The 27076-nt window shown below is 39.7% G+C and overlaps 1 protein-coding gene across 43 annotated transcripts in view; it reads left to right on the top strand.

Annotated features, from left to right (window-relative positions):
• Window positions 1-27076, top strand: part of LOC122809254 (titin-like) — a 3339665-nt gene that overhangs the window by 3087998 nt on the left and 224591 nt on the right. For 42 of the 43 annotated variants that reach the window (XM_044080625.1, XM_044080596.1, XM_044080621.1 and 39 more), the window contains one exon: window positions 3854-3892. In XM_044080625.1, coding sequence (XP_043936560.1) covers window positions 3854-3892 — 39 coding nt within the window. Of the gene's footprint in view, window positions 1-3853; window positions 3896-27076 lie in introns of those variants that run through there. The other variant, XR_006365880.1, reaches the window with a different exon arrangement.

Here is a 27076-nt window from a genome sequence, read left to right as displayed (position 1 = left end):
ACCAGTACTACTATGTTACAGAAACCTAGGCAGTAAAGGCAGAGAAGCTGAGGAAACTAGAAGTGATGGAAATCAAGTGCTTGAGGTAGGTGATGGGTTGTATAGTGTGGGGCAGGTGAAGAAATGACGCCATGAGAGCAGATGGCCTAGTTTCATAGAAGGTCAGAGAACAGATTACAGTGGTTTAGGCACATGCTCAGGAAAACAGAAGATGTTTTGGTAAAGAAGATTCGGGAGAGACGGGAAGAAGATAAGAGGAAGTGAGGATGTCTAGCAAAGAGATGGTTGGATTGTATGAGAGGAAGACCTATAACAATCGGCTGTAACTGTCAAAAGCAGGAGAATGAAACTGAATTGAGAGGGTTGGAGACTGTTGACAAGGCACCCCATCCCCACCTGAAAAATAGCAAGAAAGGTAGTTGTCAATGATTATGGTGATGGGGATTGTTTTTAAAGAAGAAAATGCAGTTGTGGGTTAGCATACTTACTGTAACAGTAGATTTTTGTGGTGCTGAAGTCACTGTAATAATATAGTTAACAATATGTCCTTCTCTGATGTAGATTTCTGTTCTACAACTCAAAAATGCTTATAATAAACATTACAAAAGAAATTTTGGACATACCAAGCAGATCATTTATATTGTATAATTCTCAAGATGACTGTGTATTATGTTATCAGACTGCGAGTGTGATAACTTAAGACAGTTTGAGTGTTTCACATCGAGTGTTCCTTGATTATCACTACCAGCGTGATTTGATCTTTTCTTTTTTTCCAAATTTGGAGTTTTAAACCTATGTATTTATGTTTATTCTTATCCTTTTTCAGAGATTGTCCATTTCATTGTTTTATGCAGTCTGTTATGGATATATATATATATATATATATATATATATATATATATATATATATATATATATATGTGTGTGTGTGTGTGTGTGTATAAACATACACACACATATATCCATATAAAATATATAGTTAACCCATCAGGAAAGATTTTTTGGCAATTTTAGATCAGTTTTGATACCTCATAACATTTTCAGGATTTGCACTGATTAAGAAACTCAAGATGAAACATGGTCTGTGGATTTCGTTTGAATAAATAAAGGCAGCTATGTAAATATTTGCTGCTGGTTTTATCTGTCAAGCTTATTTATTCTGACCATGCACCTTTCTTTTGAGTGTGTGTGTGTGTGTTTAGACACACACGTATGTACATAATCTAGATATATTCCTACTTCCATCTCTCACACATTGTTTTTACATTTGTGTACCTTCTTGTATGTATATGTGTGTGTATATGCTTGTTATACTTAAATATGAATAGCTGCTTCAAACCCCGCTGATTTCATCAGAAATTGATGGCTGTTCATAGACATTGGTTGGAGATTAAGGTAAGTGAATATTTTTTTATGGTTTTTGGTAGGGATTTGAGTGTATGTGAGTGTGTTCGGAAGTTTTAGGTATAGATTAGGGTAGGTGGGTGAGTATGATTGTGTAAGTGTTGAAAGTGGTAGTGTTTGTACATTTCTGATGTGTGTGTGCGCGAGGGGACTGTAGAGTGTGTAGTGGTGAGTTTAGTGTCTTTTTCTGTTTGGTGCAACCTTGGAGTTAGTATATATACGTAGCGGGGGTGTGGAGGACGCAGGGGGGCTTGCCCCCCTGCTTATATGTAGGATAGGTTTATTTATTTGTATTGTTGTGTTTGTGTATGTTTTGTTTGTTTGTTGTAATGTGAGGAGGTCGGTGTATATGTTGTGTGGTGTATGGTGTGTTTACATTCGCTATTCTGAATTTCACTGTTTTCAGGTTTCTGTGTTTTGGTTTTTCGGCTTTATAGTCTCGAGATACTGAAATTCGATATGTCAGTGTTTCAAGATTATAAAGTGAATCCATATATATATATATATATATATATATATATATATATATATAAAATTAAATAGCACTAGTATATTTCAATAATTAGATTATTGTATTTATTATACCTCTTTTATACGTGTGTTTGATTTATATCCTACTGGCTCCAGCTTTGGAAAAAACACTTTCTTTATAACTTTCACAAGTCATGTGTTTAGGTAGCTTTGCTGTTTCTTTAGCATTGGACCGTTGAACTTTCTTGTATGGTTACTTTACAGAATAATATTATAACTTCATCCTATTGCCATATATGCCTTTCCAGGCTATATTTTTTGAGCAAGCACTGGCATTTACTATCCAAATTGTATGATTAATATTTCTGTAACAGTTGTGGTTCCTGATTTCTTGAAAAGGGCTGTTTGTCAACTGCATCCAGCATTCCCTCACTAAAATATGGTTTGTAGAACTAATTAGAACATGTACAAAATCACTGTATAGTTGCTGAGTTTTCATTAGTGAACTTAGGGGAAGGTACAGACCCACTAATTTTGCAGATGCGGTCTGAGAGAAATATAATATGGGGGGAGACACAGTTATTATGATTTACTATTTCAGTGACCTTAAGTACATATTGCTTTGGTAAGTGTTCTTGCCCACTACTTCTTTTTACGTCATTGTGAAATTTCTTTTTATTGCAGATGGTGAATTCCAAATCCTTGGAACCAACTGCATCCACCTGTTTTAGGGCAGTGATGCCGTATTGTGCCTGTTCAGAGAGCATGTGTACTGGAGATCAAAAGATCATGAGAAGGCTGAAAGGGAGGGAAAGTCCAGCTTTATGCTCACTTTAGATAGCCTTATCATAAATCATAAGATAACAGTGAACATTGACATATGTATTATTGTCTTCATGAGGTGTTTTCAGTATTCACATTTATACAGGATGTAGATTTGCCAGTTTATTTCCCAGGCAGTGCACACTTTTGTTATCAAAAGAAAACTTGAGAGTACTGTGTTGCTTTCATTTTACCTGTCTGCCAGTCCGATTGTTATTTGTCTGTTTTGTACACATTTGGATTGGTAAGCCAGTGCAATGCAAACTGTATCCACATAGTTGTCCCGTTATATTATCTTTGCTAATAAAAGGAAGTAAATCATTTCCATGTGTAGTTAAACTTCATTTGGTAATGAGTGTAGCAGCTGTTGCAGCTGTTTCCTTGAGCGGATGTGGTTGTTTGGCAGGTGATGGATTGCAACCTTGTGCCTTTACCAGGCATTACAGTTTGAATGTTCTGCCCAAGTCCATGCCTTGCTTTGCCAGTATAGTCCTAAATTTGTTTTGTGTGTGTAGTTTACTGCTTTTTTAAAGCAATTGCTTTTAGATACAAACCAAATAAAAATAAGGATTTGTTAACTGAGATTTTTGAAATAGATTGATGGTCACATATATATACTCTCTGTAGCTCTGTATCTTCAAGGGCCATTTCATCCATTAGGTTGGTCTGCCACTTCACTTGCAGAACAGAGCCTGGTGATACATTGAATGGCTTCCTTGGTTCCTCATCAGGTGTGAAAGCACTGAGAAAGGATGAGAAAGAGCTTCTGAGGCTTTTTCAAATACACACGTACACTTCCTTTTCTGTGTTCCAGTGACCAGAAGTTGTTTTGTATAATAGGTTGGGGGGGGGGGGGAGTAATGAGAAGATTGCCACCTGCTTAGGTTACTTTGCTGTTTAAGATGGATGAGCTCCCCTAATGGTGGTATGTTTTAAGTAAAGGTATGGAGCACATGACTGGGAAGCTCTCAAAGATCTAGCACTGCGGTAAGTACAACAGCTTTTCTCAGTAATGAAGCTTTGCGTTATGTTTCTAAGGAGTATGCCTTCTGTACTCCCTGTGTTTCTGTATGAGGCTTGCAGTTGTGGGTAATACTTCAGTGTCTTGCATAATGCATGCCATAGAACTAAACTTTTTTTCTGTTCCTAATTCTAGAGGCAGCAGTAATTCAAGAAAGGGACCACACCAGGAAACGTAAGTAGAACTAATCATAAAAGTTACCTGTAATACATCATTGCTTCTTATTTTGTTAACAGCATTGCTCTTTTTATGAATTTTTGTGTTCATTATTTATTTATTTATTTGCATTTGTTTACCGGGATGGTCCACTGGGCCAAAAAGTGCCCATTTTCAGTGGCGGCCCAGGGAGAAGAGCTCCACATACAAAAGAAATGTAAATACAATCACATTTTCTACATACATAGAGAGATAACTTAAAAAAAGACATACAATCTTATTATAAATGTCTAGCTAGAATAACAAAGGCCGCATACATTATATACAAAATATACTTATATATATTACTTAATGGGAACTGGCAAAGATCCATTTAACTTCCATAAGTAATGTAATTTAATTTTTTCTATTCTTTTTTCCCAGATGTATTTGCAGTGTCTTATGCTTATAAAACTGTATTGGGCTAAAATTTCTATGTTTGGAAGTAGCATGTCAGTAGAATGACAAACTAAAGCTATACACAGGCCAGCTAGGAATTATCAAAGGTAGCACAATATTTTCAAAGCATCAGTGTAGAAGAAGAAAGCAGGACACATGACAGGTCATCTCTGGGGGGTTGCCATAAGTATGAAGTAAGACTTACAGGCCCTTGACATCATCTCCTGTGTAAGAATGTCCTGTAGGTGGCATTTCCTCTGAAGGGTTTGTCATGCTCAGCTTCAGCTGGCAATTTAATCACTGAGAGAATGTACTTCAAATGTCAAACATGTCTTCTTTAGTGTGATAGGTGCTTCATGCTGGTCCCTTGTATAGCTGGAGCAGTAGGGTCTTTGAAAACCCATTACCTTTGTGCTATTTTCAGCAACCTTTCCTTTCCATATCTGTCACCATGTCTTAGAGAAGAAGTGTTTGGTATCAATAACCCAGCTTACTGATGCACTGGAGACTTCTTAAAAGTTGTTGACAGAATGTGCTAGCTGAAGAATTTTAATGGCTTAGAGAATGTCTATTATGGTATAACCAAAGGGAAGGCACATATTCAGTGGTTCCTTCTAGAGATACTTATAGCCTTACAGGTTCTGGAATCAGAAGACTTCTCACTTGTATACTCTTCTCATCAATAAATTATATCTTGGATTATTTCATTTTTTTTTTTTTTGCTTAGTGGATTCACTCTAGCTTCTTTCAGATAGTTAACTCACCAGAAAAAGAAATGACAAAGAAAAGGAAATGAAACTGCCTCATTTTTCTTATCACATTACGGGGCTGTAGTCAGCTGCAGCAGTTCTGTGTGCTGTGTTTTGCCTTATTTTAGTGGTGTTGCTGAATTTCCTTAATAAAATGTACTGATTTTGCTACTGTAAGATCCAGTATTCCTGCTCTTCTATTTCTTAAATGTGCGTATTGGTAAAACAAAGGATCCTCCAAATGAGCATTTTGTTTACATTGCTTAGAGTCAAGTTCATTCAGAACACTTTGCATTGCTGTAGCAAGATACTGAAAAAGTACATACAGAAAAAGGAAGACAGCCCTTTAAAACCCATGTAGTACTTCAGCCCAAAGGCATTTGCCGTGTGCAGCTACAGTCTCCATGATATCCTCCAAATTTCTAAGAATGTAGTAGCCCCTCCTAAGCCCTGTCCTTCAATGCCTGTTTGATGACTTCTCTGTTCCAGTGACCAGGAGTTGTTTTGTCTAATAGATTCAGACGTAGAAGTCCATCATCCTGGATGTCTGGACCATTCAGCAGCTGGAGAACATGCATACTTTACAATTCATGTCATGACTGCCTTTGGATTATTGGCCTCTCCCAGATTCTTCCAAACATCATCTGCTGTTCTGAGAGTATGTAAGCAGTCCTCAAGAGTATGCCATTGAAGCAGTTTTCTTACTATGATAGTGTCTTGTTTTCCATGGCCTTCCTGTTCCGTAGAAGAATGGAGAATCTTTATTTGGATCTTATCTATTTATTTATATTTGTGTACTGGGGTAGTACACTGATCTCAGTGGACCATTTGCAGGCACAGACCAGGTGAATAGGATCACATAAGAAATTAAAACATTTACAGATACAAGGATGTGATAAAAATAACAAATATATATGCAAGAATATGCAACAACATTTACTTCAAGAACCAGTTTACATTGAGGAATTCCAAGATGTCTGCATACTGGGTAAAAGCTTAATTTCAACTCTTCCAGTGTGGAAACAGAAACTCAGAAAAGATAGTCAGCAAATTTGTTTTTTTGGGGGGGTAAATTTTAGCAACTTGCTAGTAAGTACACTGCCTGGATGCTACCAAAAAAGAAATTCAGAGAACCTGAAAGAAAATCAAGCCTGGATGCTACCAAAAAAGAAATTCAGAGAACCTGAAAGAAAATCAAGCCTGGATGCTACCAAAAAAGAAATTCAGAGAACCTGAAAGAAAATCAATCAGAAAAGGTAAGAAGAAGACATTAGCTGGGAAGAATCCTACAGTTGTTTGGCAAAAAGCAGTTCAGGCTCCAGCTGTGCAAGACACGACTTCCAGTAATCTAGAGGAAAAAATAAGTCCAAAAGTGTTCAGTACTGATTATAATAAATGAAACGCTGAATGAGTATATCAACTTAAATAACAAATGTCTGGGGGAAAAAATGGAAGAAGCTTTAAATAGATATTCTGATGAGCTGACAAATGGTAGAATTATAGTACAGATCACATAGGGAAAACCTGGGATTTTCTGCTATAGCTGAGAAACTGGAAATTACAAACTGTTGCTAATTGAAAGGGCACATCATGCGTATGCTCCAGACCTGGCCATATGAAAGCAACCCAGACCATAAATAGTAATGATGCAATCCTACCAGCAGAAAGAGTTGATTCTGACAAAACTGTGGAAGAAAGACCAAAGTACTGAAAGTGGGAGACAGTAGACTGTTTGCGGAAAATGATTAATCTCTGTGCACCAGGCAGAAGAGGACTACATTTATTCCAGCAGTCAGGGATTGTCGAGAAGCAGGTCTATGATTCAAGCTTCTTTATCCAGCTATTTTCGGAATATTTCTTCCTGAAGGGACAAAATCATTTTTGATGTAGAAGATGTAAAGGAAATCCAAAAAGTGAGCTATCATACAGAAGGAGATTCTGCTTCTTATTCTCTATAGAGACTATGCCAGTGAAACATTTTCCAGCATTCTAAAGAAAAATGCTTGAGAAACAACAAAAAGCACAAGAGTTGATCAGAAGAACCAGGAATACATTAAGAAATGAATCAGAGACTGGATTTGGGAGATGGAGATCAACAGGAAGAAAACTCGAAACTCTGAAATTGATGAGTAAATGTGGGATTTCAAACATTAATTACATTTATAAAATATAAAGGAATAAGAAAACCTGGAAATATTGGACTTTTTGATTTTGTTAAATTTGAAGGGGACTCCAAAGCATTGGCTCTACTTTTATGCCTTTAATGTTTGGAAGAACATTTGAAGAAGAAGGAAGAGTTAACTGCAAGTAAAACAAAACTGTATTCTTAACAGTACTTTAGTATTACATGATATATACTGCATGTTGAAAGTAGAGCTTTTTCAGTTATTTTTGTGTGTAATAGGTGTACTAAAGAAAATAGGTACCCCCTAGACACACCCGTAACCTGTTAACTTAATACAAACACACACAGTGGTGTACATCTTCAGATAATAAAGTTTAACCCTCCTAATAGGAACAGTTGTCCTAGACTGAAAGCTACACTCAACAGGTTGAATTAACATGTAATGAAGGTTATCCATGCTAAGACACATGGTACAGCCTGTGCTTCTACTTACACTAAATGTTGTCTGTTTTTTGTCTTATCTTATTCCTGTCCCAGATGTTGAAAACAACTTGGAGTCTTTTAGCCATTGAAAAGAAAGTATTATTTTTATTGCCCCTTATCAGCTTGTCTCCAAAGAGAACCCAATACACAGTTGCCTTCAGGTACGAGTTTCTCATGTTGCACTGTGAACATTCATTTGCTAAAGGAACGCTTGTCATTACAGTCATAGGTTCATTGGTAGGTACTAGGCTATTGGCCCTAGGGCCTATGTAAGCCTAGCCAAAAAGGTACCTGGCTTTCGCCACCCAAGAAAATTATTTTCCTGTGCCCCTGTTGAGCAGAGCCACAGAGCTGATTCCCGGGGTGAATTTCCTATTTCCCATCCAATCATCAAGATTTTTCTTGAAGAGTGGTAATGAGGAGCTTTATTTGATACAGATAAGTAGTTTGTTCCAGAGTATGGGAAGTCTCTGAGACAGGAATCTATCCCTCCAGCATGTTCTGTTTATTGTGGTGACAAGGTTTAGGTCCCTAGAGCGTGTAGCTCGGAGGGATTGGGATTTCTTTAAGTGGAGCATGTCCAACAGCTCTGAGTTTGACATAGCTTTGTATGTTAGGCAGAGATCACCTCTGAGTAGGCGATATGTGACGGAGTAAAGCTGGAGTTTTTTTAAGACGGTCTGCATAGGGCATCTGTTTGAGGCTGGTAATCCTCTTTGTGAGGTACTTCTGTGGCCTTTCCAGTTGTTGTAGATGTCTTGTGAGGTACAGTACTCTATAATGGGTCTAATGAGTGACAAGTAGAAGGGGACAATGACCTCTTTTTTCCTGGATGAGGAACCTTTTGTGATGTGTGCCACGTAGAAGGATTTCCTGACTACTGTGGCGATGTGATTATCAAAGGAGAGACTACTGTCCACCTGTGTCCCAGGGTCTCTTATCACACTTTCGGTGTTAAGTAGACTACCACCACCTATGGGTAGCTCACGGGTACAGAATTTTTACCAAAGGGGATGACAGTGCACTTTTTGGCATTAAGCTTGAGGCCATGGCTTTGACACCAGGCATCTGTCTCAATGAGGCCCTTTTGTAGGATGTCCACATAGATAGGAGTTTCGATTATTGCTCCTAGTTTGCAGTCATCTGCAAACTTCGTTAGCCAAAGACCTTCTGTGTTAGCCTGTACTTCATAAAAGTAGATACCAAACAGGAGAGGACCCAGGACTGAACCCTGTGGTACTCTACATGTCACTGGTCTGAAGTCGGATTTGGAGTCTGCTACTTTCACAGTATGGGTTCTGTCAGTGAGGCAGTTGGCAACCCATCTTGTGACATAGGGATTTATACCTAGTTTAGTGAGTTTATCTATAATTCCAGCATGGGGGATGGTGTCAGAAGCCTTGGTTAGATCTAGATAGGCTGTGTGAATCACCTTACCTTCGTCTACGGCTTTGGTGACTGCTTCAGGTTTCGGAGACATGATCTGCCTTCTACACACCCAAACTGGGTGAGGTCCAAAGTTTGGAGATTACCAAAGGTTTTGTCTATAAGTTCCATGATGATACATTCCATGGCTTTGCAGACCAGTCTCATTAGGCTAATGGGGGTGGTAGTTCCCAGGGTCCATGGTGGCTCCCCCTTTGTGGAGTGGGATAACTGCCACTGTGCGACATTCAGTGGGCACAAAGCTTAAGGTGAGGCTATGATTGAACATGGTGCTTAGGTGGGGTGACAGTTCATTCTGTAGTTCATGTAGAACGCAGCCTGGGATGTTGTCCGGTCCCATGGATGCTGTGTTCTTGGCTTTGGAGAGTGTGTTTTTTACCTGTGCAGCCATTATTACAGGAACTTTGCATTCTTCGGTATAGAGATGGGTCCTTTAGTGAGTGAGAGGGAGGTAAAGTTAGCACTGAACCTATCTGCCAGGATGTTGGAAATATCAATTGGTTTTGCATATTTAGTGCCATTGTGCTGTAACTCAGAGCAGATCTGAGTTTTGCCATTGAGATTCTTAACATAGCTACAGAATGCTTTGTGGTTGTCTTTAGAATCAGTGGTGATTTTGTTTTCATAACTAGCTTTGGAGGATTTTATGAGGGATCTCAGCTTCTTACTGAGGCTGACCAGGGAGTCCCTCCAATCATGGGATTTTACTCTTTTTTGCAACAGTTTCTTTCTTCTGTTGTACAGTTTGTTTATGGCAGGGGACCACCATATTGGCTTCCTTTTTTTGGAGGATAGCATCTTGCTTCTGTTAGGGATAGCACAATCCATGCACTCATGTAAGTTCTTATAAAGTGAATTTGTGTAGGCTTCAGCAGTCATACCTCTATTGTCTGTCTGCATGGGTGTCGTGAAGTTTGTCACTTCTGTCTTAAGAAGCGTGAAGTTGGCTTTGGTGAAATTTTTTATAGTGGTTCCCATAATGGGGGGCGGGATGTGGATGTCTAGGGTGATTAGCTTGTGGTCGTATCTGACCAATGATGAATTGACCTCTGGTGTGGAACACTGTTTGCCCATGTTGGTAATGACCTGGTCTAGGATATTGCTGCCCCTGATGGGGGTGTGGATAAGTTGATCCAAGGCATTGGAATTTACGAATTCTAGAAAACGTTGAACAAAAGAGTTGGTACATGAGTAGTTTTCCCAGTTAATGGTGGGGTAGTTGAAATTACCCATTATTAGGGTGTTGGGTCGTACCCTAATATTTTCCAGTGTATCAAGAAATGAGGAGTGAGAATCCTGGGGCATGGTGGGGGATCTGTAGCAAGTTACAGTTTGGATTGCGGTCTTGCCCAGAGTTAGTTGCACTTGGATAATTTTGGATGCGTTATGCTGACCAGCTAACTTGGAGGTGTGGATATCCTTTATGAATATGGACATGCCTCCACCTTTAGTGTTTCAGTCCAGGTTACGTGGTCGAAAGGTGTGGTATGAATTTTAGCCTGGTATTGCAGGGGTGCTCTCTGGAGCCTTGAACCAGGTCTCTGTCACTACGTAGTTATCGATGTTCTCCATTTTAAGGAGTGCCTCGAGTGAATGCATTTTGAGATTTAGACTTCTAGCATTGAGTAGCATTACCCTCAGATTTTGCTTGCTTGTAACTTACGGTGGTGAATTTGTCATTTGAACCTTGCCTAAAAAGGGAACTATAGGGGTGGCAAGAGCCTTAGCCAGTATCTGGAGTCCCAAGGGCGACAGGTGCAGGCCAGGCCTTCTCTGGCAAAGCATCATGGTGTGTCAGTCATGTCATCCCAGGCAGACAGATACTGGATCCCCATAGAATGACACCAGAAGCTTAGCCAATTGTTGAAGTCAATCTTTTTGTATTTGTACTGTGGTATAATTATGGGTGATGGCAAGATACTACTCAGGGCTGGGGTCATACCTGCTGGGCTACAAGATCGGAGAGCTCCTCCATGTCTCTCTTCATGTAGTCCAGGGAGGTACGTCTCAGGTCACTCACACCAACATGGACAATGACAGAGTCATATTTGTACTTGTTGTGAAGTGACCTGAGTGCGTGTGTTATGCGACAGATCCTGGCACCCGACAGGCAGCTAACAGTAACTTTCTCCTTGTTTAGCCTGGTGAGTGGAGTATCAGTGTGCCTGACTGTAGAGTCACCTATGACTAGAGTGTTGGGTACATTGTTTTGCCTTATGGGCTGTGGTTGAGTGGCAGACTGAGTTTGTGGGCTATGTGTCATTTGGGTTGTGTTGGGGGGGTGGAGGTTGCTTGTGTTTCTGTTTTGGAGGTCTCTGTTTCTTGAGCAGATTTTTATTGAGAGTCTCCGCTTTTATGTACTTGCTTCCTCTTAAAACTTATTAGATTAAGCCAAGGGCCTTAATCAGTCATTTCCCTATGCAAAAGTATGAAAAAGCATATCAGTTTTACTTGTATCATGCTCTGTATACTTTTACAATCCGTCCTTTACCTAAAGAAAGATTATCCTACCATGCATTTGCCCAGGGATTCTTCTCTCTTTATATTGCAGTGCCTGCATTTTTTTTAAACTAATCAAGGAGGAAGGAAGAAGAAAAAAGGACACCTGTTACTTTAGTATCCACATAACACACAAATAACTGAAACTGCTGTACTGTATAACATGCAGTATGTCATGTTTTATACAAATACTGCTAAGAACAAAATTTGTTTTACCTACAGTTGCCTCTTTCCTTCTCTCCCCCTCTCCTAAATGTTTTCCAAACATTAATAACATGAAGTGGGGCATATGCTTTTGAGTCCCATACAAGTTTAACATAGTCAAAAAGTCCAGTATTTCCAGGTTTTCTTGTTCTGCCATATTTCACAAATATAATCCCACATTTATTCATTAATTTCCACGTTGCTGGTTTTCTTCTTGTTGATCTCCATCTCCAAACTTCAGTCTCTAGTTCATTTCCAAACATATTCCTGGTTCTTGTAGTCAACTCCTATGCTTCTGTTTCTCAAGCATTGTCCTTGGAAATCTGGAAAAGATTTCACTGGCATAGTCTCTCTATTACCTTTATTATCAGAGGAATAAGAAGCAAACTTTCCTTCTGTTTCATAGCTGACTTTTTGTTGGACAAACTTTTGTATTTCCTCCTTAGCATGTTCTGCATCAAAAAGTGACTTTCACCCTCCAGGAAAAAAATATTCTGAAAGTAGCTGGATACAGTCACTTGAGTTTCACACCTGCCTCTCGACATTCCCTGATTGCTATAATAAATTTACTCTTCTACCTGGTGTACAGTGAGCAATCAATTTCCACAAAGGCTCTATCCTTCTGTCACTGTGTTGTCAGAATCAACTCTTTCTGCTGGTAGGATTACATATTTACTGTTAGTGGTCTTGGTTGCTTTCTCATGGCCATGTTTAGAGCATACACACGATGTGCCCTTTCAATTAATAACTCCTGCTGTGGAATACCAGTCCAGATGATTATTTGTGCTGTCATAAATTAAACACAGTCTCTTCTTCCAATTTCTCTGGTACAGCAGAAAATCTCATTTTTTTCTTATGTGCTGTGTCCTCTAGTTCTACCATTTTTTGAAAAATCTCTTCTTAAGCAGTCTCATACTCAGCCAGCTTTTTCTTCATTTCGACCTCTGAGTTTTGTAGTTGAATTGATATACTCCTTCAGTGATGTGTTTATTTTAATCAGTTCCGAACACACACAACTTATTTTTTCCTCTAGATTACTGGAAGTCATGTCTTGCACCAAAGCTAGAGCTTAAACTGCTTTTGTTGAACAGCTGCAAGATTGTTCCTAGGCAGTGTTTTCTCCTCACTTTTTGTGAATAATTTTCTTTCAGGTCCTCTGTATTTCTTCTTTGTTGGTGCCTAGGCAGTGCACTTACTAGCCAGTAAGTGAAATTTAACCCAAAAAACACATTTACTGGCTCTCTTTTCTGAGTTTCTGTTTTCACACTGGGAGAGCTGAAATTAAGCTGTTACTCAGTGTGCAGTCAGCTCAGACATCCCAGATGCAGAACACTTTAAACACATGGACTTATTGAAGTAAAGGTAAAACATCTATTGTAAATTTTAGCAGCGATTCTATGTTTATATTTTCAGTCATATTTATTCATGTATTTTTTGTGTATATACTAATGTAGTATTATATGGTGTGATTAGTATTTAAAGATACGCATTATAATTTTGTATATGCTTATTTAATAAAGTATTATTATAAAGTAGTAGGTGACTGGTATAGTGGTATGTAAGCAATACTTCTGAGAGATTTTTAAAATAATTAATGTAATAAATTTAGAATATGATTGTTTGATTTAGCATTATACGAGACTAGTAATTTTGATGACCTGTGACATTAGAAGGCCTTTATATTGGCTGAGGTACTAGTTGTAGTTGAAGTATGTTGTAAATTGCAGTAAGTGTTGTAGACCTTAATAGTTAAAATTTTCTTTTATTTGTTCATGAAACTTTAAATTGCCATCTACTGTTGCACCAGATTTTTAATAATGGTGACATTTTATGATATTTTTCTCCTATTTATATACATTTTCTGAATAGAGAATGTGTGGAGTGTTCCTAAGGATGTATCCATAGCTAGGTCAGAAACTTCAGAACAGCTATATAAGGCTCCCCTATGTGCATCAAAAGACAGTACTGGCAAGGTCATTGTAGCTAAATGGAGAATAATTGTTCTTTGTCAGGAACAAAACTCCTTAATGTATTCTACTGTGAGTCTAATGTTGTTCTTGAACCATCAGGTCAGGCCTGCAGATGTCTTGACTGAAGTCACTGTTGCAATGTTCTTAACCAGTGGGTTATCGCACCTGACGTCAGCCAGCGTTCCAAAGCTTTACCTTCCGAAGATCATATGTCTGACATGTGACCTCAGCTGACAAGTGTAGGGGCATATAGGCAGATGTACGAGCAGAATTGTTCAGACTGTCTCACTGGCAGTCAGAACGCAGGTCATGTACCTGTCAGACTGTCATTTGGTCATTGGTACCGTTTCTTCAGTTTATCAGATGAGTGCCCTGTTGGGGAAGCTTCCTTTACCTTTTTAAACTGTCTTGCCTTATCGGTATTATATGTCAGCTAGGAGGGGTAAGTGCATGTGTGGTAGGCAAATCCAGTACAAAGACTTGCATACCCAGTGCCTTTTTTTCCTTAGGAGCGGAACATGACTACAAGGTCTGTTTCATTGGTCAATCTTTTGTACCTAAAACTTTGCAGTCCTATTTATCCTCAGTGAGCACTTTTTGGAGACACTCCACGATGTCTGATCATGCTTCCCAGATGTACATCCACCCCTTAAGAAAAAGCTTAAAAGACATAGGACAAAGACTTCAATGACACTTTCTGATTCTGACATACTCCCTGAGGTTTGAGAATCTGCGATACATCCACTTCAGATACTGTCTACCGAAATGCTGCTGGAGGCGTTTATGGCGTTGATGGGCCTTCCAACTGAGGAATCCACAGAGAAAGGTGAACCAAAGATTATCATCACAGATGGTCCAGAGGGCATCCCTCAGATACTTGTTAGGGAAGAGGTCCCAGTACACTAACAGAGGTAAGTCACCTTGGTTCATTTGGATGTCACTTCAAAAAAAAACAATACTGCAAAAAAGTTAGGGAAGAGGTCTGTTACATTACACGATACTTTGAAAATGAAGACAAACACTTCTTTCTCTCTTTGTGTTTTTTATTATCTAAAGTATACACGTGCGGGAGCCTCATGGAAAGTACCATGGAGACTCCCAGAACAAAGGAATAAACAAGCTTATATACTGGTGATATTGCTGACAGTACAAAAATATAAAAATGAACCAATTAGATCATTATATAGGGCAATTAACCAATTAAATGTTTACCCGTAAACATAAGACAATTCACATCATCATATCTCTGGGCAAAGAAAGAAAATCGGATGCACTTCCATAAAAGGCACATTTCCTGCTTTCAGGCAGACTCTTGTTTTTCAGTATTTTCTCGTTGCTCAGAGTTCATTCAACGTTCACAGTACATTTTAATACATACAAACTGTCACATACTCAATTCCCCCAAACACATGCTTTGGCTGTTCATATTCTACAATCCCCCATTTGATGCTCTGTAAGCATCACCATTTAACCTATCATACATTTGTCCCAAATCTGGCATAACCACGCTACTCGTCTTTTTATTATTGGAAAACATTGTCATTTCATCATCTACATTCATAGCTGCAGGCATATAAAACTTAGGCACTTTCTTCACAGTTTTTGAAGACATTAATTTCAAGATCAGTGCTTTGATTAGGAATAAGACAAGAAAAGCAACAATTGCTAATACTGCAATTAATAAGATCAACTTCAACAGTCCACCTCCCCAGCCGGAGAATATGTTGGTTAACCATGCCCATGTTGATCTATCGGCCTCTTTGGCCTTCGAGAGTTCGGAAATTCTTTGAATCAGTTCAAGATGGCTTTCAATTTCGTGCTGATTATCAGGAATAAACGTACAGTACTCCTCCTGGATTAAAGCACAAGTTCCTCCTTTTGCCGCTAGGGTGAAATCGAGAGCCATACGATTTTGGAGTACTACAGCTCTCATAGCAGTCAATTCATCAGTCACTAGTTCTAAGGTAGAGAATATAGCATTGCTTAATATTTCAAGCAATTTAGATAGCTTTCTCAATTCCCAAATTGATTTCAGTGCTCCGTATGACGAAATTATACCAGCCCATGATATGACGTCATCACCCAAGTCCATGTGAGACCGTCCTTTAGTGCTAGCAGGAGCTAAATCATGGTGATAGATCCATGAAGCATCAACTTGACCTACAGGGTTGGTAGGCTTATTGACCTCTCGAACGTTGCGAATTTTCCCTTTAGGTAATGCAGATACATGGCGAATAGCTGGAACTAGGTAGCCCAGGAAGCAGCTGCCAGACCAGTTTCCTGGTAGCAATTTATATGCTTTTCTTCCGCACACAAAATAACAATTTTCTACTTTAATGGTGATGTTGATAGACTTGAAGCGATTCCCGGCATCCTGCAGTCCTTGGAATATTTTCCAAATAAACGGTTTCTATTTTCTGGGAAAAGTTAGCTATAGAGTTTTTAACAAGTCTTTTTGTGGGTGAGAAATCTGTTACACAACCCGAATTGTCTGCAGTGCAGTTATGTACCACTGTTTTGTTACAATGGCTCCACCCGACTCTAGTTTTACCAAGTTTTTGAAAACACACAGTTCCGTTTGGGCAGAGGGACAACTGTAATACTATCTTGTCCTCTGAAATAACATCTGATGTATCGTAGATCAAATTCATCCAGGCTTCATTAACCCCTAAAGGGGCTATATTTAGCATCAATCCCCCATGAACAGTAGGAATAGCACATACGCATATTTAATGGCTTGGTAGGTGTTGAAAAGTGGATGCCATGCAGCTCGTTTGGCATGAGGCGTAGTTGGAGTAGGAAATAGAAGTGGCCACAGTAAATATTTCAAAACGACAAGAATAACCACCAAAATAGTTGTGCAGTACTTTTGTGGAAATGGTGATTGCACCTGTATTGTGTCGGGAGGGTGAGGTTGTCCAAATGGATAAATGTCAGGCATTGTCAGGTGCTGGTACAGTATGACTTCGAGTACGAGTAGCAATAGGTGGAGAATCAGGAGTAGCAAAAGGTAGAGGCTGTTGACCTTCTGATGGGATGACCTTCTTGACGTGCGATATGTGAATCCAGGTGGGTGAACCTTGTAGTCGAACTGCTGATGATGTTGTCAGTAGAACCAGGAAGGGCCCTTTCCAGCGTGGTTGAAGCGCTGTTTTTCGAGAGAATGGCTTGACGTATACCGTAATATCTTTTTTTTTAGAAGTTGTAACAGGGGTGCCGAAATTTCCGAAAAATTAGGCACCCACTGTCTACAGTATCCTGCTAGGCCAAGGAATCCTCGAAGTTGCCTCTGAGTTACAGGGTGTGGGGCATTTTGAATAGAAGTTATATGATTTGGGAGTATTTGACGAGAACCCATTGTTATAATATGTCCTAAATACTGCACCTTCGCCTGACAGAGTTGTAATTTTGATCTGTTTACCTTAAACCCTGGTGTAGCTAAAAAGTTTAACACTAGAAGGGAATCTTCCCTACATGAGTTACTGTCTGGCGAAGCTATAAGAATATTGTCCACATATTGGACTAAAACTGAACGTGATGGTAGTTGCAGATCCTGTAATTGTCTATGGATCTCTCTAGAAAATAAGGTTGGGGATTCTATATATCCTTGGGGCAATCGAGTCCAAGTATACTGATGTCATTTGTAGGTAAATGCAAACAAATACTGACTATTAGGATGTACTGGAATAGAGAAAAAGGCTGATGAAATATTTATTACCGTAAAACATTTTACAGTAGGTGGGATACAGCTCAAAATAGTAGCTGGGTTTGGTACAATCGGGAAAACAGGCAAGACAGCTTTATTAACTTCCCGCAAGTCTTGCACAAATCTGTAAGCTTGTTTGCCAGGTTTTTTCACCGGTAATATTGGGGTGTTACATGGGCTTGTGGTGGGTACTATGATCCCTTGCTGTTCTAATGCAGAAATAACAGGGGCAATACCAGATATAGCCTCAGCTGTCAGAGTACTGTGGTACTCGTGGTAACTTTGCACCTGGTTTTAGGGTTATTTTTACAGGAGTAGCTAATGTCAAAAATCCTACATCATTGTCATGAGTAGTCCACAAGTGAGAGGGTAGGGAATGTAAATACTGGTTTCTGTCAGAATTTGGCTGGATATACATTGTCTGTAAAATGATGGAGTCATCTAAAGCTACCAGGGTACTATCCTGTTGGTGTGAAGGTACTTGGAGATAAACTCCATCAGCTGTGCAAAAATGGCGGCCCCCATTTTGCAAAGCAAGTCTCTTCCTAATAGATTTAAAGGTGCTGAGGGACCTACTAAGAATGCATGGTTATCCTGCAGAGGTCCCAAAGTTACTGGGACTGGAATAGTTTCGGAATATGCTATATTCGGAAATGGCTATGGCGCACGGGGGAATGGGAAGTAGAGCTTCTGTCGGCGACGCACCCGGGATGTGCTGATAAATTTTTTCTTTGGTCTAATTCATGTAACGGAACACGTATTATTTAAATTGATTTAAACTGTGTATGAAGGAGTGTTGAAGGAATTTTTATCTGAAGTTATTCTGCTCTTCAGTAACTTGAACTAAAGCTAGTGTTGGCTGAATTTTGTTATTTGCTAGTAATTACAGGTGTGGGGGTAGCCACATTCTTTGATTTCCTGTCCTTGCATATTTAAACTGGTGCATGTGAAATAATTCCTGCTTTAAAACTTCAGCTTGGCCAGCTAAAAACTTGGTTATATTCAACTGGACGTATAAGAGAATTTAAGTACCTTTTTCTGCACTTTTTTAAAAAATACAGTATTTAAATTGATTTAAACTGTGTATGAAGGAGTGTTGAAGGAATTTTTATCTGAAGTTATTCTGCTCTTCAGTAACTTGAACTAAAGCTAGTGTTGGCTGAATTTTGTTATTTGCTAGTAATTACAGGTGTGGGGGTAGCCACATTCTTTGATTTCCTGTCCTTGCATATTTAAACTGGTGCATGTGAAATAATTCCTGCTTTAAAACTTCAGCTTGGCCAGCTAAAAACTTGGTTATATTCAACTGGACGTATAAGAGAATTTAAGTACCTTTTTCTGCACTTTTTTTAAAAAAAATACAGTATTTAAATTGATTTAAGCTGTGTATGAAGGAGTGTTGAAGGAATTTTTATCTGAAGTTATTCTGCTCTTCAGTAACTTGAACTAAAGCTAGTGTTGGCTGAATTTTGTTATTTGCTAGTAATTACAGGTGTGGGGGTAGCCACATTCTTTGATTTCCTGTCCTTGCATATTTAAACTGGTGCATGTGAAATAATTCCTGCTTTAAAACTTCAGCTTGGCCAGCTAAAAACTTGGTTATATTCAACTGGACGTATAAGAGAATTTAAGTACCTTTTTCTGCACTTTTTTTTTTAAAAAATACAGTATTTAAATTGATTTAAACTGTGTATGAAGGAGTGTTGAAGGAATTTTTATCTGAAGTTATTCTGCTCTTCAGTAACTTGAACTAAAGCTAGTGTTGGCTGAATTTTGTTATTTGCTAGTAATTACAGGTGTGGGGTAGCCACATTCTTTGATTTCCTGTCCTTGCATATTTAAACTGGTGCATGTGAAATAATTCCTGCTTTAAAACTTCAGCTTGGCCAGTTAAAACTTGGTTATATTCAACTGGACGTATAAGAGCATTTAAGTACCTTTTCTGCACTTTTTTTAAAAAATACAGTATTTAAATTGATTTAAACTGTGTATGAAGGAGTGTTGAAGGAATTTTTATCTGAAGTTATTCTGCTCTTCAGTAACTTGAACTAAAGCTAGTGTTGGCTGAATTTTGTTATTTGCTAGTAATTACAGGTGTGGGGTAGCCACATTCTTTGATTTCCTGTCCTTGCATATTTAAACTGGTGCATGTGAAATAATTCCTGCTTTAAAACTTCAGCTTGGCCAGCTAAAAACTTGGTTATATTCAACTGGACGTATAAGAGAATTTAAGTACCTTTTTCTGCACTTTTTTTTAAAAAATACAGTATTTAAATTGATTTAAACTGTGTATGAAGGAGTGTTGAAGGAATTTTTATCTGAAGTTATTCTGCTCTTTATTACCACCCACCCGCCCTGTTTTTGTTTTGGTGTTAATCTTAGTGGCATTGAAACTGCCCGCCCCTCAGCCTGCCTCTGGGCCCATCTCATTTGCTCACTCAACTGAGTGCAGTGAGATCATATTCTGATTTCAGGCACTCCTACTGTGTACAAAGAGAGCATCTGGGAAATAGAAAAAAAAAAAAAAATTAAGCTTATTTCCTGCCTTTCTTGTTAAGTGGTACAGACTATTTGTAGGCTTCTGAGCCCCAAGCCCTTCTGTGTTTGAGGGAAGCCTTCTAGCTTGTTTATTTCTTATAACTAGCCAGTTTTCTAGTTTCAGCACTCAAATCTGTTTCTTTGATCTCAGCACTTGTTCAGAAAAAAAAAAAAAAAAAAAAAATTTCATCTGCTTTTACTGTACTTGTGTTTTACCTACTTCTTTTACTTTTGCATCATCTTAAAATACTCAATTGTATTTATTACTGCTTGGTGTAACTCATTCTAAGCCTTTTGGTTTAAACACTTGGGCTTCGGACCAGTTAGTTGTTTTGCACTGAGAGGGTTTGTGGTCTGCACTGTTGTGGCAGAACAGGTAGCTTACATCCTTCTAGGTTGAGAACTGCTGATTGAGGGCTCAGTGTCTGTTATTCTAAAAGTGTATTAATTCTGGTTTAAGCACTTGGGCTTTCAAGCCAGTTATTTTACATTAAGAGGGTTCGTGGTCTGCACTCTTGTGGGAGGAGAGGCTGGACTCTGCCCTTCTGAGCTGGAATTTCTGGTTAAAGGCTTATAGTGCATGCATATCTGAACTGTTCCTTACTGAAGTTGGTGCGCCTTGTTTGCTGTGGCATAGACTGGATTCGGGCCTGCTGGATCTAGCTTTGTTTGTGTAACTTGAGCACTAATCAGACATTCTCTAAAGTATTCAGTGGTATTTATTACTGCTTGGTTGTAACTTGATTAAAGTGTAGCTATCATTCAAGTCTTTTGGATTAAGCACTTGGGCTTCAGAACAGTTGTTTTACATTAGGAAGGTTTGTGGCAAGCACTGTGGTGGCAGGACAGGTAGCTTTCATCCTTCTAAGTTGGGAACTGCTGATTGAGAGCCCAGTGTCCAAGTGTATTAGTTCTGGTTTAGGCACTTGGGCTTCAGGCCAGTTATTTTACATTAAGAAGGTTCGTGGTCTGCACTCTTGTGGGAGAAGAGGCTGGACTCTGCCCTTCTGAGCTGGGAATTTTCTGGTTAAAGGTTTATAGTGCCTGAATATTTGAACTGTATCTTACTGAAATTGGTTCACCTTGTTTGCTCTAGCATAGAGTAGATCAGGCCTACTGAATCTAGCTTTGTTTATATGCTTGTTGTTTGTTTGCTTGTTATTTCCCTGGAAGCTAATTCCACCTAATATGCAACTTCTCAGCGCTTCTGTGGATCACTAGTGATATCTGCATTGCTTACTGTACTTATTTCCTTGTTTCACTTGAAAGAAAGTTACTGTTTGTCGTTTTGCATTTAGTTACTTGTAACACATTGCACTCAAGTTACCTGGCACTTGCTCACTAAAGCAATTATATAAGTCAGCACTAAAAATTAAAAGCACTACACCCTCACTCCCCACTGGCCCTTGTTTTCAATTAAGGATTTCCCAATATTATTCTAGCATGTCCAAAGGTCAGTTGTCAATCTCCTCTCCGGTCCAGCTGGTGAATCTGGGAATCTTGAGGCAATGTTATAACTGCCTCATGTACACAGACAACCCTCTCCTCCTCCCACATAACACAAATACTTGCGAGAGATGCAGCTATTTAGCCAAACTGGAGGCTGAGCTCTCTCAACTCAGGACTGGCAAGACCAGACAGGAGGAGAAGGCAACTACACACACCACAAAACCAGCCTCACATAATGCTACCACTCCACTGAATCAAACACATAAACACACAAAGACATACCGAGGCTCTGAGTAAAATTTACCTAAACAGCAGAGGCCTCCAAAGCAGACACCCAAACAACTGCTACCTCAAGACACCCCACAAGCAACACATAAACCACAAAAGCAGTGTGCAAAGCAGTCACAGCCCTTAAGGCCAAATACAACACCAAACATACTTGTCATAGGTGACTCCATAGTCAGACACACTGGCGTCCCACTCACCAGGCTGAACAAGGAGAGGGTCACAGTAAGCTGCCTATCGGGCTAGAATCCGCCACATAACACAAGCACTCGGGTCACTCCATGGCAGGTACAAATATGACACAGTCATTGTCCATGCTGGTGTGAACGACCTGAGACGTACCTCGCTGGACTACATGAAAAGAGACATAGAGGAGCTCTGTGATTATGTCCCCTCCAATGGCCCCCAAAATTTTTGCCGTCAGGGGCCCCGTAAGGGGCCCCCTGAACCCAAAAAAATGGGGGAAATTTTTTTTTTCTGCTCTTCAGTAACTTGAACTAAAGCTAGTGTTGGCTGAATTTTGTTATTTGCTAGTAATTACAGGTGTGGGGGTAGCCACATTCTTTGATTTCCTGTCCTTGCATATTTAAACTGGTGCATGTGAAATAATTCCTGCTTTAAAACTTCAGCTTGGCCAGCTAAAAACTTGGTTATATTCAACTGGACGTATAAGAGAATTTAAGTACCTTTTTCTGCACTTTTTTAAAAATACAGTATTTAAATTGATTTAAACTGTGTATGAAGGAGTGTTGAAGGAATTTTTATCTGAAGTTATTCTGCTCTTCAGTAACTTGAACTAAAGCTAGTGTTGGCTGAATTTTGTTATTTGCTAGTAATTACAGGTGTGGGGGTAGCCACATTCTTTGATTTCCTGTCCTTGCATATTTAAACTGGTGCATGTGAAATAATTCCTGCTTTAAAACTTCAGCTTGGCCAGCTAAAAACTTGGTTATATTCAACTGGACGTATAAGAGAATTTAAGTACCTTTTCTGCACTTTTTTTTAAAAATACAGTATTTAAATTGATTTAAACTGTGTATGAAGGAGTGTTGAAGGAATTTTTATCTGAAGTTATTCTGCTCTTCAGTAACTTGAACTAAAGCTAGTGTTGGCTGAATTTTGTTATTTGCTAGTAATTACAGGTGTGGGGGTAGCCACATTCTTTGATTTCCTGTCCTTGCATATTTAAACTGGTGCATGTGAAATAATTCCTGCTTTAAAACTTCAGCTTGGCCAGCTAAAAACTTGGTTATATTCAACTGGACGTATAAGAGAATTTAAGTACCTTTTCTGCACTTTTTTTAAAAATACAGTATTTAAATTGATTTAAACTGTGTATGAAGGAGTGTTGAAGGAATTTTTATCTGAAGTTATTCTGCTCTTTATTACCACCCACCCGCCCTGTTTTTGTTTTGGTGTTAATCTTAGTGGCATTGAAACTGCCCGCCCCTCAGCCTGCCTCTGGGCCCATCTCATTTGCTCACTCAACTGAGTGCAGTGAGATCATATTCTGATTTCAGGCACTCCTACTGTGTACAAAGAGAGCATCTGGGAAATAGAAAAAAAAAAAAATTAAGCTTATTTCCTGCCTTTCTTGTTAAGTGGTACAGACTATTTGTAGGCTTCTGAGCCCCCAAGCCCTTCTGTGTTTGAGGGAAGCCTTCTAGCTTGTTTATTTCTTATAACTAGCCAGTTTTCTAGTTTCAGCACTCAAATCTGTTTCTTTGATCTCAGCACTTGTTCAGAAAAAAAAAAAAAAAAAAAAAAAAAATTTCATCTGCTTTTACTGTACTTGTGTTTTTACCTACTTCTTTTTACTTTTGCATCATCTTAAAATACTCAGTTGTATTTATTACTGCTTGGTGTAACTCATTCTAAGCCTTTTGGTTTAAACACTTGGGCTTCGGACCAGTTAGTTGTTTTGCACTGAGAGGGTTTGTGGTCTGCACTGTTGTGGCAGAACAGGTAGCTTACATCCTTCTAGGTTGAGAACTGCTGATTGAGGGCTCAGTGTCTGTTATTCTAAAAGTGTATTAATTCTGGTTTAAGCACTTGGGCTTTCAAGCCAGTTATTTTACATTAAGAGGGTTCGTGGTCTGCACTCTTGTGGGAGGAGAGGCTGGACTCTGCCCTTCTGAGCTGGGAATTTCTGGTTAAAGGCTTATAGTGCATGCATATCTGAACTGTTCCTTACTGAAGTTGGTGCGCCTTGTTTGCTGTGGCATAGACTGGATTCGGGCCTGCTGGATCTAGCTTTGTTTGTGTAACTTGAGCACTAATCCAGACATTCTCTAAAGTATTCAGTGGTATTTATTACTGCTTGGTTGTAACTTGATTAAAGTGTAGCTATCATTCAAGTCTTTTGGATTAAGCACTTGGGCTTCAGAACAGTTGTACATTAGGAAGGTTTGTGGCAAGCACTGTGGTGGCAGGACAGGTAGCTTTCATCCTTCTAAGTTGGGAACTGCTGATTGAGAGCCCAGTGTCCAAGTGTATTAGTTCTGGTTTAGGCACTTGGGCTTCAGGCCAGTTATTTTACATTAAGAAGGTTCGTGGTCTGCACTCTTGTGGGAGAAGAGGCTGGACTCTGCCCTTCTGAGCTGGGAATTTTCTAGTTAAAGGTTTATAGTGCCTGAATATTTGAACTGTATCTTACTGAAATTGGTTCACCTTGTTTGCTCTAGCATAGAGTAGATCCAGGCCTACTGAATCTAGCTTTGTTTATATGCTTGTTGTTTGTTTGCTTGTTATTTCCCTGGAAGCTAATTCCACCTAATATGCAACTTCTCAGCGCTTCTGTGGATCACTAGTGATATCTGCATTGCTTACTGTACTTATTTCCTTGTTTCACTTGAAAGAAAGTTACTGTTTGTCGTTTTTGCATTTAGTTACTTGTAACACATTGCACTCAAGTTACCTGGCACTTGCTCACTAAAGCAATTATATAAGTCAGCACTAAAAATTAAAAGCACTACACCCTCACTCCCCACTGGCCCTTGTTTTCAATTAAGGATTTCCCAATATTATTCTAGCATGTCCAAAGGTCAGTTGTCAATCTCCTCTCCGGTCCAGCTGGTGAATCTGGGAATCTTGAGGCAATGTTATAACTGCCTCATGTACACAGACAACCCTCTCCTCCTCCCACATAACACAAATACTTGTGAGAGATGCAGCTATTTAGCCAAACTGGAGGCTGAGCTCTCTCAACTCAGGACTGGCAAGACCAGACAGGAGGAGAAGGCAACTACACACACCACAAAACCAGCCTCACATAATGCTACCACTCCACTGAATCAAACACATAAACACACAAAGACATACTCGGAGGCTCTGAGTAAAATTTACCTAAACAGCAGAGGCCTCCAAAGCAGACACCCAAACAACTGCTACCTCAAGACACCCCACAAGCAACACATAAACCACAAAAGCAGTGTGCAAAGCAGTCACAGCCCTTAAGGCCAAATACAACACCAAACATACTTGTCATAGGTGACTCCATAGTCAGACACACTGGCGTCCCACTCACCAGGCTGAACAAGGAGAGGGTCACAGTAAGCTGCCTATCGGGCTAGAATCCGCCACATAACACAAGCACTCGGGTCACTCCATGGCAGGTACAAATATGACACAGTCATTGTCCATGCTGGTGTGAGCGACCTGAGGCGATACCTCCCTGGACTACATGAAAAGAGACATAGAGGAGCTCTGTGATTATGTAGCCCAGGCAGGTATGACCCTAACCCTGAGCAGTATCCTTCCTTCACCAAGAATGATGCCACAATATAGAGACAAGATGATCAGCTTTAACAATTGGCTTAATGTCTGGTGTCATTCAAAGGGGATCCAGTGTCTGTCTGCCTGGGATGACATGCTTGACAAGCCACGCTGCTTCGCAAGGGCGGCTTGCACCTGTCACCCCTGGGATTCGGATATTGGCTAAGGCTCTTGCCACCCCATAGTGCCTTTTTAGGCAAGGCTCAAATTCTAAACCTACCACCCTAGAAAACAAAAATGGGAAGAAACTGAGGGTAATGCTGCTCAATGCCAGAAGTCTAAATCTCAAAATGCACGCACTCGAGGCCCTTCTCAGTATGGAGAACATCGATGTCTGTGCTGTAACTGAAACCTGGTTCAAGGCTCCTGAGAGCACCCGGCACTATTAGGTTTTACCTCATATCATGCGTTCCGGCCCCAAAACCCGGACCACACCACAAAAGGAGGGTGTATCCATATTCATAAAGGATACTCACACCTCCAGGTTGGTGGCAATGCCGAAAGCTTGAAACCATCCAGGTGCAACTAACCATAGGCAAAACTGCTCTACAAATTGTAGCATGCTACAGGCCACCCTCTCAAACTCAGGAACCCCACACAGCCTTCCTGAAGACACTGGAGGGTATAAATGTATCTCCAAACACCATCATATTGGGTGACTTCAACTACCGAATATAGACTGGGAACATTACTCAAGCCCTAACTTTCTAGCCCAACGGTTCCTGGAGTTCATAAATTCAAATGCCATGGAACAGCTAGTCACTGTTCCCACGAGAGGAGAAAATATACTAGATCTCATTGTCACAAACATGGGGACAAAATGCTCCACACGGAAGTGTATCCCTCATTGGTGAGATCTGATCATAAACTAATCTCACTGGAAAGGCACATCTCGCCCCGACCCCAAGCAACAAAGACCATAGTGAAGAACTTCTCTAAAGCAAACTTCACACTACTCAAGACTGGTGTGGTATCCTTCAAGGCCCCTGAGCCAGAGGAAACCACAACCCAAGCTGCGGAAGCCCTTACAAATGCCTTCTGTGAACACCTCCAGGACTGCATGGATCAGGCAATCCCAAATAAAACCAAGACTCTTTCCACAAAGGGCAAACGTCCAGTCTGGTGGACCCCAGCCATTAACAAACTTTACAATAAGAGGAGAAAGCTACTACATGATAAAACAAAATCCATAAAAGGGAAGTCACCCCTGATCATTATTAGTAAAAAAATACGAGCACTCATAAAATCAACTAAGGCCAATTTTGAGAGAAAAATTGCCATGGATTCAAAGGACAATCATAAGGCCTTTTTCAGCTATGTTAGGAACCTGGGTGGAAACTCCCAGATATGCTCAGAATTAGTCCAAAATGATACAAAAATCACTGAACCCACAGACATTGCCAACATACTGGCAGACACCCCCCTCTCCCCCCCTAAAGGAGAGATAACTATCCCAGCCGAGTGTAGCCTCCCGGACATCTCAAATGCGCAGGTGAAAGCTGCTCTCTCTAAAGCTAAAACACAGCATCAATGGGA

The sequence above is a fragment of the Protopterus annectens genome, chromosome 8.part0, assembly GCF_019279795.1.
Source record: "Protopterus annectens isolate FY-2018-M chromosome 8.part0, PAN1.0, whole genome shotgun sequence".
In the NCBI taxonomy this organism is placed as follows: domain Eukaryota; kingdom Metazoa; phylum Chordata; order Ceratodontiformes; family Protopteridae; genus Protopterus; species Protopterus annectens.
Note: the sequence above shows the minus strand (reverse complement) of the source record. Positions and strands in the feature narration are given on the sequence as shown.